General features: G+C 36.4%; 1 protein-coding gene across 2 annotated transcripts in view; it reads right to left on the bottom strand.

Annotated features, from left to right (window-relative positions):
- The window catches only part of LOC100378093 (organic cation transporter protein-like), a 31,358-nt gene extending 21,265 nt beyond the window's left edge, over positions 1 to 10,093 (bottom strand). For both annotated transcript variants that reach the window (XM_078014299.2, XM_085502738.1), the window contains exon 1: positions 9,399 to 10,093. In XM_078014299.2, the coding sequence (XP_077870425.1) occupies positions 9,399 to 9,992 (594 nt within the window). In that variant the 5' untranslated portion in view covers positions 9,993 to 10,093. The remainder of the gene's footprint in view (positions 1 to 9,398) is intronic.
- Positions 10,094 to 13,173: the final 3,080 nt, after the last annotated feature.

Raw genomic sequence — 13,173 nt, forward strand, 5'->3', positions numbered from 1 at the left:
AAGTTGTACTAAGGAATCTATGAGATAGGGGTAGGGTTAGGTAACTGGTGTGATATGCTCTAAAGGTTCCATTAAATTCACGCGAATTCATGCGAAATGGCAACAAAAGCGCAAGGCAGACGTATATTAACAATACTAATGCAATTCATTATCCTCGGGCTGTTTTTTTTCTAGTATCCGCTCTTTACGTATTCGTATCACGTGACTGCCTTTCTGAATATATGACAAAAACCTCGCTCATTTTTGTTCAATAGACCATTACTGTGTCGCGTGACATTTTTGTCACAATGCGTCATAATCATCCGCCATTTTGGCGTCCTTGTTCGCAGTTGGTTGTTATAAAACAACTGAAATAATCCTAATAAGTCTCCATTATAGAACATATGCGCATGCGTAACATATATACACAACACCGAGCATTTGCTGGTAAACGTTCGACTTATAGTACCCTTGAACTCCGTGAAGTGTGCAGTCACTTTCTATAAATTCAGGAAAAATGTTCCGTTGACGGTACGAGTACTGGTCATGCACGAGCTTCAAACGTACATGCACTTACCTAAGTTTATTTTATCTTATAAACCCTTGGCCGAGCATAACTATACGCCAATGGCCATTATCCCGAGTTTTCCTATCTAATTTGCATGTACAAGTAGAGGAAACTATGAAAACTGTATGACTGAGCTACATATTTTTTTAAATTCTCCCAGCAGAAAACTGTTAATAATACACATTATGCATTTCAAGTACGACCAAAATTATGATGTTCTCACAACGTATATATCAACTGTCAATTACTGTACCATACGCTGTGTTGTATTGTATTTTATTGCTTTGCCATCATAAGTACGGCCTGTGTATGATGTATACATTTGAGTCGGCGGCCTATTGTATTTGATTGAATTAATAACAGAAAAAAAAAATGTTTTGTGCTACAACATCGTTGAATGGCGACAGATAAAAAAAAAGAATTTCAAAGCACAACAGCTTGTATTATTAATAGAAAATGGAATAGACACACAGCACCTGTTATACAAAATATTATCCAAGGACCGTTATACTATACACGAATTAAATATAATCTTATTTATAAACATTGCGTGAACCGTACTGGAATATTGATATCAGGTTCCTAAAAGTGGTTGTAATTTGGTAGCTGACAAATTGAAAGCGCAAAACCACTTACAAGCGGCGACGAGAACTCGTGCAAAATAACATTGCGCTGCGATGTAATAACAATGTCTTGTAAAAATTACCACAACCTCGAGTGAACTCGAACACGCGATTGGGTTCGTGATAAGACTTGAACGATTTTTCATTGCTGTTAAAGAAGTGATTACATCTTTATTGTGTCGGGACATTTCACGGCGTTTCTAGTAATCACTATCAGGGCAGGGTAACTGCTAGAGTCGAATAATGATGATGATGATGATGATGATGATGATGATGAGTCATGTTGAAATAAAATACGGGTTGTGATAGACACAGATCTGTCTCTTGATTCGTTGTGGCATTTCTTTAGAAATGATGATTACGCCCCTTACGGCGCGCATATGGTGTACAGGTTGTTGCTGATATACTTTGTCGTTCTTCCGGAACTCTTTCAGTTACCATTGCAACAGAAAACAAACATTAACTATAACTAAAAAAAATGCACAGATGCAAAGAATATTCTACCGATTGCTTACACGGGTTATAAAGTCACATACTAATACTCGGTGACTAGGACAAGCTTTCTCGACTTAAGATCCCTTCAAATGTTGATGTAAATGGATTACACTGTCACAATAGACTTTAATCGCCCAACACTCAGACATTCTTCCAATTAATTTCCAATTACAAAATTATGGAAATATAAGTACATTGTACGCGTTATTGCATATACTCGTATTCAACTAATTGAGGTACATGCATTTCAAACTTTCAGACTGGTATTGTTTTAAATATATCTGATGTGTTTTTTTTGTTTTTTTTTGTTTTTGTTTTTTGTATTTTCAATTTTTTAAACAAGTAACAAGCAGTTTGAAAACGCCACAATAAAAAAAGGTGTTGTGAATTTGCTGGTAAATAATTATGTTAAATATGCTACAATATATACTTCAAAGTGACTTACCTGAAGTTAACGGCAAGTTCAAAACTGATATGAAGGATACCACACGTGGAGCAGGATGTGCTCAACTAAATGTACTTCATATAACGATGGATATCGGAATAAAATACGTGTTGTGATCGATACAAATACCTGTATTCTCTGTGGTATTTTACACATGTTGGGTGTTTGAAACTACACGACTACACGGTGTCAAATATTTTTTGAAAAGTATTTGGTAATGTAACGCGTGACGCACTATGAATCGGGTAGTGCAAGTAAAACCAAAAACACTTCTTGACAATGGCAGGCATGTCATTTATATTTAGGATATTTGTGATGTTTTGTCTCTGCTTCTTGTGTGAAATCTATTATTGCTAATCTAGGTAACAATTACTTCAAAAACAAACGAAAACAATCTCAATGAAGTTGAAAAAAAAACTACTGAAAAACAACACGTTTTAAAAACAATACGTTTTCGGCAAGCATAGCAGAAGCATTAGCATTATGTTTTTTCTAAATGCAACTTTCTAAACACTTATACTCTCATCTAAAAAAAAGACCATATAGATCCAATCTTAATGAGAATTTTAAACCGATAACAAGTCTGTCCGTATGTAGTCAAATATTTTAACATTTGTTGTCAAACCATTTAAAAACGTATCTGGAAACCATATTGTCGATGTTTTTTGTCCGCAGTTCGGACGAACCACAGTTGCTAAACGTCATTGATAAGACTTTTCAGAGACTGATAAGTACAACGATTTCTAAGTAAATACAATCTTTCTGATATACAGATAAATATATCAGGCATGTGTATCTAGGCAATTGCAAATCTTGATCATTTTGGTATTAACATTGACAACTAAATTTACATAAACATATCTCAAACATCTGTTAACAACTGGCAGCTCTACGACGTCTCGACAATTATTACAACAACAATCCTTCATCTCTCTACATATGCATTACTGCATTGCTGTGTGGAATGTTTCTGAAAAAAGGGACTCCGATAAACTAGACAAATAATAAAAGCTTTTAGAAATGCTTTATTCTACCCTCCCAAATAAAAACAATCTGGGTATCTCCTATATATATTCACAGTTTAATAACGACAACAGTACTATGGATTTAAGCGGATAGGTGTGCATCACCCAATTGGATATCAGGATCCATCATTTGTAATGCGTTGAGCAATGATGCAAGAAAAGCCAAAAGTTTAAAAAATAGTAAATTAAAACACAAGGCACTTAATCGTTCGCATGTGAGTTTTCACAACCGTGCATTTACAAATTTTAAACATATTCCTATATTTATTTAATATTTTATTGTAAATATTTATTTGTCTTGTCATTCCCAGTTTCCATATTGACAATTTTGTATGTAATTCCTTGTTTCTCAAATGTTTCCTTACCATAGTGTATTAGTTACAGTGTGCTATTACATCTTACCGAGTTTAAATATACATATATTGATGGATTGTTCTCTTGCGGTGCCATATGGTGTACTAGCATATTGCAATGCTGACTATCTATCCTCTATTATTTGACTTTTTTCTAGTTACTATGGCAACCGATTAAAATGAAAACAAATAAAACACAGATGCAAAGATTATCTTACCGTCGGTTTGCACGGGTTATAAAGTCGCGCACTTTGGTACTCTGACAAGCTTACTCAACTTCAGATCCCGTCGAATATCATTGATGTAAATGTATTACACTGTCGTCACGAGCACTCGTCACCCGCCATCACGTTTTCTCAGACATGCTATCAATAATCAGGAATTATAAACACATATGTATATTGTACGAGGTATCGTACGCATACACACTTGTTTTCAACTACCCTTTCTATATTTAGGTGCATCCTAGGCTTTGAGACTGTTTTAAATAAAACTGATGTATTATTGGTTTTCAGTAAAAATACGGTAATGTTCAAATCCTTATATAATTAATAGTATCGGTGTTAACCAATAAGAGCTGGATTGGTCGTATTCACTGTGCAAATCTGCAGCTGCCTTTTCCTTAATATGAAAAAAAAATGACAGTTGACAAAAACAACACAATGAAAGAAATAGACAATTCTTGTCAAACGCCATGACATCAATAATTGTACCGAGGATATTAGAAATATATAATTTATAATTTTTCACAGAGCAAAAAGTTAGAATAATGAGTTTGTCATTGTCATATATGAGTAACACTGCCGTGGCGAAGAAGCTTCTGGCCACAGTAGTGTGGTATGGTGATGTTGCATTGATACATCATGAATTATACACAATGCCGTGGGTTAAATGTTTCTAGTAGACCAAATCCTCATAGCTAACGGGACATGAAGAAGAACTGCGTCCTCATACTTCTCTGTACCAATCTGACACGTGCATCACAAACAATAAACTAGTGTCACAATGTGATCTCGAGGATAACTTTCGCTAGCGACAACCCCGAATAATCAATAATAAACGTCCTACAATCACCAACAGTCTGGTCAAAAGCGGTACACGTCATATATTTTGAAGGATGTGCCACCCAGTGCAAGGATTGTTGGGGCAAAATGTCATGTGTTAATTTAACCTTGATTAAATTTAATAAATCGTTAAATTACTGCTTTTGAGTGGGATGTGATGTCGGGTTTGTCAACAATTCGGACGCCATGTGGCGATCAACAATCGTATCGCAGTATATAAATAGCTAGAGTCCGAGTCGAAAGTAAAAATGGACGAATATATGCAAGAATATCACAACATTTTGTTTGTTATTGCTTGTTTACATCAAAGTATTTATACATCTTATACCTAACGCAGTGCAGTGAATGCGATGGATTCCACGCAAACATTGATGATGTGACGTCATCGAGATTGAATTGCGTGACCTTTATGGCTTCTCTTTGAAACCATAATTTAGTGCAAAACAAATACGACCACACATTCGACTGTAATTGCACTATTAATGACGTAAAATGAGACATAACTGAAACCTGTAATAGTGGCTAGAAGACGCAAATACAGCGCGATCATTTGTACTTGGTTGTCTGTTCGCGTGTCTGTTTACCCGTCTGTCCGTTCGTCCGTATCTCTATCGGCGATGTAAGGGCGTATGGATAGTCACACTACACATGTTTGTGGTTTAAAGCATGTTCGAGATCACTCATAAAAATATGTTTTCCGGTTCCGGAATAAAATGACACACCAAATGTAAGGGGTAGTGCAACCACTATTAAGCTACAAGTGAAGGTCAGACAAACAATTGTCTTATGCGTGTCTGAACTCAAACCACCACCTGTTTATATCGCAAATTGTATTCTAAACATGTATCAACGCAATCAGTCTAGTATCTTCACTGTAATGGCACTTGAATCTCGTGGCTGCACTCACCAAGTCGTATAACCCCCGTGGCAATATCTTTCGATAGGAATGAACGTTCGAATGTTACGTGCTGCCCATATATGGTTAATACGGAATTAGGTATAGGGGTTTTATTCAAACAACATATTATTATATGTCGATCAATAGAATGTGATCAATTGATATACCTGCGGATCGATGAGCAGTTAATATTATTTTTTATTTTGAAAGTAGGTATTGCTTACTACGTGGAACCTATCGGTACCTGTATTATATAATCCGAACATCAGGGGGAATGGGATTGCCGAGGACATTTGTAAGCACATCTACGACGAGGGTCAGGGTTAACATAGAGTTCGTTTTATGGATGACTTGTACGTGTATTTCCACGGTGTCAGCGAAAGTTTAATTAAATTTGTATGTAAGTTCATGATTGCAGATTTTGTGAACCCGCCAATAATACTTCGTCACAGAAATTTCGAGTTACAGACAGACTTTCGAAATTAACGGTCTATAAAACCGCGTACGACTTCATTATTATAGTAAAAACATATACGACCCGCATTGAGTATTCCAGTGGGGCGGAATTATCATAAATGCAATTACTACTCGAGTTGAGTTCGCACGATACAGCCAACTACATAATTACCGGTTATTTATTGGACGTTTAAACACAATAATTTTACGCTAAAGAGAACAGTGTGGTCACACTTTTCAGAGAAACTGAAAGCGAAATCGTTTAAAGGTGACTAATTTGATTTAAACATAATCAAGTGTTATTGATGTGCACTGGAGGGACCTTGTCATGGACTGTTTCACAATGTCATTTTACAACAAGTAAAGGTGAAAACTATTCTTTAATTATTATTATAACAACGCACTGAAAGTTTTACCACGCATTGGTGTACAGAAGATAAACTTATTTCTCTATTTTATCAGTAATGTGTTCAATCTAATCAAATAAAATAGTGCGTTTTTTTAAATTTAAAATATAATTGCGGTAAATTGTGAATGAATTCAATTCTAGCGTTTTAAATATTCGAATGTAAATTTCAATATTTGAAGTAGTGTTAATAATAATAATAATAATAATAATAATAATAATAATAATAATAATAATAATAATAATAATAATTTGCGAAATATGATAATGGTACTGCGCATTTCGAGCCACTGTCAGTTACGTGAAATGTCGTGAACAGACCGAGAACTATAACTTTTAATTTTAGTTTTCAGGGGATGAACCGTTTCTCGCGACGAACGTTCAGTCGTCCCCAAGTATCGGCTTTAATGCAATTCATTGGTAAAGAACGACACAGAGGTAATAAATATAGTCTTGTTTGATTGTAGGCACACTGGTATTAATTAAATCGAAGCTTATATAAATCTTCAGATCTAATTTCCGGGAAATATTTTTTGATCATGTCATCATTACTCAAAAAATAAAATAATAAACACATCTACCCCATGTCATATCACAAAACAAATGTTACAGTATTAGGATCGATGGAACACTACGGCTTGCGATCTTGAAATAAAAAAAAAGTGCAGACACGGCATCCACTAAACTATACTCGAGTATCACGACATTCTATAAGCATGATTAATAACAGATTGTACTAATTAACAAATAATAATAATTGGTTCCTGTCGATAACTTAACATGCTAAATATTAGGCCGACGAAGTTAATTTTTTGTTATTTGCAAGACAGTCACGCCCTGGGTTATTTACGGCGGTTCCTACTCTCCGTTCAGATAAGAATATAATCATATCGCTAATATGATATTAACGCGAAAAATAGAGATTATCACTATGAGCAGCACGGGTATCCTACAAACGAGGTTAAACGCTTTGATTCATGTGACGGCAGCGCCGCTAAGCAATGGGGACGATTAATAGACGACAGTGATTTCAATGGCCGTATATTTGTATGCAACACACGACCGTTGGGGGTAAAACCATTGGTTTTCATAACACGGAGGCGATTGTATTGCTGTTCAACGCCGTCATCCGAACACTCGGCAGTATGGTATATTAAAAAAAAAGCATGAAGTGCCATATGGAGAATGTAATTGTTTGTGAAGATTGTTCCGACTGTTTGTCAAAAGAATGCTAACCATTGAAATTTAATGGATATTTGCATTGGGAGAGTGGCATGTTTGATATGTATGTTGGTACGTCGAGTATCGTTATAATCATAAAATAATATTTTTTTTTATATCAACGTGCAGGTGAAGTAGTCGGCAGGGAAAGTAACATTAATAGTACAAAGATGGAACATGTTCAGTGGTTTGGAACTATCTTCAAATTACATTTTAGAAACGCATTTGTCGAAGAAAATATAGACATCGCCGAAGGCGTAAAGGGGATTTCTAAGCTGGTTAAAACGTCATTTTTTTTCTTCAGACTATTAAAAAAGTGATTTATAGATATTTACCGGCGGTCAATGTAAATATATTAATTCAATATAACTCCGTATGGAACGAGGAATACGCAAACAACGCGATAGTGACAATACTTAAATGACGTGTGTATATTGCCGTTTTTTTTAGGAAAAACACACATTTCAATAATTATATCACGTTCTGCATCGAAAGACAAAATTCGGACTATATAAGTGTTATACCATGACCGTGTTTTGTAAAGCGTGACGGGTTTCATGTGTCAATCGACAATAACGCATGCGTATCCGACCGTAATTAGCCAGATACGTAGACGTCGAGTCAGATCCCTGAGTATGATTTGATATCTTTGTTAGCGCATTAGAGAATAGACATCGTCTCATTCTAAGGCCCATGGTCAAAGTCAATATTAAAATAAATGATTATACAATTAGAAATATTGCATTATATTTGTTTACAACTTGTATGTTATAATTGCTATGACGTGTTTTAACAATTTATATCTGTTTTGAGGGGGGGTCGTCAGAGAACACTGTCCATATTTGGAAGATAAATCTTGTTTTCTTCGTTCCCGATAGCGGTGATCGATCATTGGAAATAACACAAACAATCGCAAAATCAGTCGCAGTGCACACAAAAATAAATAATCGGAGTAGGCAAAATAGGATTTCATCATAGATTTATCTCTACAAGTACGCCTAATTCAAGTTCAACAACAGCTGCTGAACACACAGAACATCATCCGAATTGTAATCCAATAACCGCGGGCTGTGCCAACACAAAGCCACCACATTCGAAGCATCCCAATGATCATGCTTTTTTTCAAAGAAGGAAGGCTTTAAGGAATTGTTTAAATGCTAAATGTAACTGGATGTGTACATACACTCACATAGCAAATGACGAACAAAGATTGTAAAGTCTCATAATGTGCGGGAATTATTATTCATGTATTCAATGGAGAGACACAAATATCTCTACAGTGGCAAATTAACCACAAAAAAAGGTCAAATCTCTATACAGATGGGCAGAATATGTAACGACTATGACCTTGTAGAAAAATAAAACAAAAGGTAGTCGTGGGTAATGTAATTGTATTTCTATGGCGATCATAGATCGTCCATGTCAATCTGGTTTGTTTTTTTAGCTAGTTGCTGCAAAACAGTAATTTCTATGTGATGCAACGACAATGAGCTAAAGGGCTCGGTCTTATCAATGTAAATCAGTGTCTGTATTCATAATGTCGTCTGCCGCAAACAAAAACACCCGCCACAATGAAAGGTTAACATGCTGAGCGCCAGATCATAGGGAAAGAAATTTACAACACGCGCCGCATCTATTTTGACCACGATGATGATTTTTTTTTTTGACGGATAAAAAAACAACAACATCGATTTATTAAATTAAAAATTGCATGGGTTTCTTATTTCAATGCTAAACGCACACCGGTATAGAATGTGACTATTGCTATGTAACATTATATATATGTATGTCAAAACAGTTGTTATGGAAACAGGTTATGCTTATGTTGGATTTCACCATATGTTAGCAAATTAAATAGGCATTACCTCAGTTACAACGGATGAGCGGACATTGTCATTCCCATAGTAGTACACCCATCCTTCGTCGCACGCAGTAATTGGTAATTGCCTTGGAAAAGAACATGGTGATGACGACGCTGTCAAATTCAAATTAACCGGCAAATCGGCGAGACTGGCATTAATGTAATATCGATAACAGCTACTGGGTGTGCAAATCTTGTCATTATTTTCAAACGGTACGTAGAGGTACGTGTCGTTGTACACGCCGTCGTCCCCGGCGGCGAGGGTTATGCTCTGGTCGTCGCCGCCGCCGCCGTCAAACTCTGACACGCGACAGCGATGCGGTACGTCGGCGATCGTGAACACTTGTCCTAAAACGATGAAACAGGAGGGCAGAAGCATACAGCAGAGCATGGAGTAGAGGTACTTCTGGTAGCGCCCGAACTCTCCCAGTGAACGTAAGACATGGTCAAAATCCATACCGAGACGTAGACCGATTGATCGCAAAGCCGACCGTCCACTCGACACAGCTGTTTCATCGACTGCGTTCCATGCCACGCTTGTCTCCTTTTTCGCTGAACAGCGTACACATACCAAATATTCACAAGCAGAAATGACCATGTAACAACCCTTTTACGTGGGACAAGACTGGGGTATTCGTTCAACTGCTATGATCCATCCCAATCAGTACGATGCGCCTTTCCCTGCTCAGTTGCGATGAATCAATGATGTTTACCACTTATGTGCGTACTACGCATGCGCCTGGGTGAGCGTGATTTGTTTTCTCAGTGACGGCAATAACACACTATACTTTTTTATTTATTACTGCGTTGGTTTACCGCGTTTCAATTTTTTGATTGTGCAACTCGCCGTTATCTCCCAATGATCGTAAATTTCTTCAATGATATACTGGATGTAGCCGATATTGTATGGTATACTTCATTATCAATACTGGCGGTATCCCTACTTTGCAAATATCTGAAACGTCACTCCAGGAAAAAGCTGAAAAACAAAAACTGTGTTCAAATGTTGCTGTTATAGTTAAAAAATGCGATTTATTAAAAGTAGATATCCTGTCGTCATTTATCGCCAATTTTATTTCGAAAGCAAGTAGTGTAACAGACTCGCATGCAATGAATGTCGGTAATGTTTATAGATCAATGATGATTGTTCTGCGGCTACGTTCTCATTATTCTCCCACAATCTCAACATTTGATGTGAACATATTAGTCAGGGGAGTGCACCTCTCAGATTTGCATAGTGTGAATACAACTTCAACATCACCCACGGAACCGCACAACCTGAGTGCGAAGCATTTCACATACGTCTACTTTTAGTAGAATCCAATTTTTTTTATTGCATTTTCTCGCGAAATTTACAAAGATTGTTTATATATCTAAATAATTGAAGCGATTTACAGATTTCTCATCACGTGTGACTCAAGCAAAATGTTTTGACGATATATTATCAATTATGACGAAAGACTCGCCCAAATCGAGCTTGACTTGCTAACGTTTAATAAAATACTAACAAGTTAGTGAAAAACAGCAACGTATACACTTTATATTATGGTGCGTACACGTTTTGTGTAAAGCACCCTGATTTGGATCATATACTTCCCGGGAAATTAAAAAAAATATATCACATATGTCATGCGCACTACTAGTATGATTGCATGAATTGCGATAACATTGAATTAAGTTGAATAAATCACACCAACAATGGGAATTACACGTACAGTGACGTGGTCATGTCCTTTACTCTAAACAGCAGATCAGTGAGGTATTGCAGTCACCGGTCACACCCACTCATGAATAACCGCATGCAAATGACTCCCAAAATTTGGCTTCTTTAAGTTAAAACAGGCATTGTTTCGTTTAGCATCTACACGTTAATAAAAACAAAAAACGGTTCTTATGAATATTTTATTTTTTAATTTCTGAGAGTGTTTCATACTGTTATCATATATTTTTTTTTATTATTAATCTTTCAGCGCTAACCCCCAGGGCACACCTCAACGCAAGCTGGAATGGGGATGGTCACGGTGGTAATAAAATAATAATAGAAACGTTACGATAAGCAGTCTTTCTAAAGGTTGTCAGATTTACGGCGTGTTTTGAGTAATCTGTTCCATGTTAGAGATATCTCAAGAAAGCTATTTCGCTGTAATGAAAACAAGCTGGGACTAAAAGGCCAGCACATGACAATTGTATTACAACTTAATAATGTCATTATGGATCACGAGAACAAATGGACTCGAACACAGCAAGATAACACGTGCTTTCAATGAAGGGCAATTGCATCCAAAACTTTATTCACGAACGAACTGAACATTGCAGTGACAAGTCTTCTATAATTCAAAATATGTTACGTCACACCGTGACGTCATACGTGTGTCACTGGATTTGATGCGAACATAATCTTTTAATCGACTTACGTTTTCTTTTGGTCTGGTTGTTGTAGCGGGTTTTCAGGAACGGAAATGAATTAAATTATAGATAGTAGATTCTTATTCCACACGAATATGTTTTATGACTGCCGCTGAGGGCGTAGTGTATACAGCGACTGTACTTTGTGTCAGCGAATCAAGTTTATTTTCATATAACTAATACTACGCAGTTTCATTTGAGGTTAAAACAAATATTCTTCTTCCATATTCTTCTTCTTTCTTAAGTTTGATTTCAGGATTGTGATGGATCAGATTTATGATGAACTGTACTTATCTAAAGCTTTTATAATGCTTATTGACTTCAGTGAGCGGTTTTCAATAATACAAAATGCCGACTGTCAGCCACTACAACATTTACTTTTCGGGCGGAACCATTTTTTTAATAAATATTCTGGTAATTATGTATCTAGAGATATATCTCACGAAATATTGTACATCACACAACAGCCTTGAGAGAGGGTAAGTAGTACACTATCTCTGTCTCGTGTACAAACATATCTATTCTGGATGTAAGAAATGGTTTCAAAGTTGCATTCAAGTCGTCACGTGGGAGAGGCAACTTCGAACGGCCCCGAGTCGTTACCGGAAAAGGAGATTGAACATTTTTGTGAAATTTACAAAAACATACGGTGTATTGTTTATACTAGAGCCAGGGTGTCGATAAGGAGAATTTTGCAGCGAGCGCCCCCACCGACCACTCAATCCTAAAGTTTTCTGTGAGATCTCGCGTTATGCGTGCGGAAATCAAACGTCGAGAAACAGGACGAACAAAGTCATAGCGTCTTTCAGATTTGGTAAAACGCTTTATTTAAACTGATTTCAAGTAACCGGGTAACATGAGCATAATTGTGTTAATGTCGACAGCGACTTTTAGTTCGAACATATTCCAATATGCAAATGAACCTACTATGTGTAGTGATAACGCGTATCGATCTGTTAGTTAGTTCAGCGCTATTTGTCTGAAAGAAATGTTTGGTTAATTAGATAAAACATGCACGGTTCACGCTAGGAAATTTTTTTTCAAGACATTAGATTATGCAATAAATGACTAAATACTAATATATAAACTTACTAGCTCCTTTGTGTTCCGTTCCGTTAGGCGCGAAAAATCGAATCCCTTCAAGCTAGAAATAGTATTGAAATATTCACCAGAAAACAAGATGAACGGAAATGTTAGGAAACCCCTTGTAGTGAAATTAGTGTTTAATGTTTTTTTTCACAACTGTGTACGATAACAGAACGTTTTTTCTCCAGTTGTAGTGTATCACGTACGCCATTTCACTACAATAACATTACCTCGCAAAACATAGTCACCCAGCTCATTGTCAACCGAGACTCTGATGGTCTCTGAAA

Source organism: Saccoglossus kowalevskii, chromosome 1 (genome assembly GCF_978046115.1).
Source record: "Saccoglossus kowalevskii chromosome 1, keSacKowa6.1, whole genome shotgun sequence".
NCBI lineage: Eukaryota > Metazoa > Hemichordata > Enteropneusta > Harrimaniidae > Saccoglossus > Saccoglossus kowalevskii.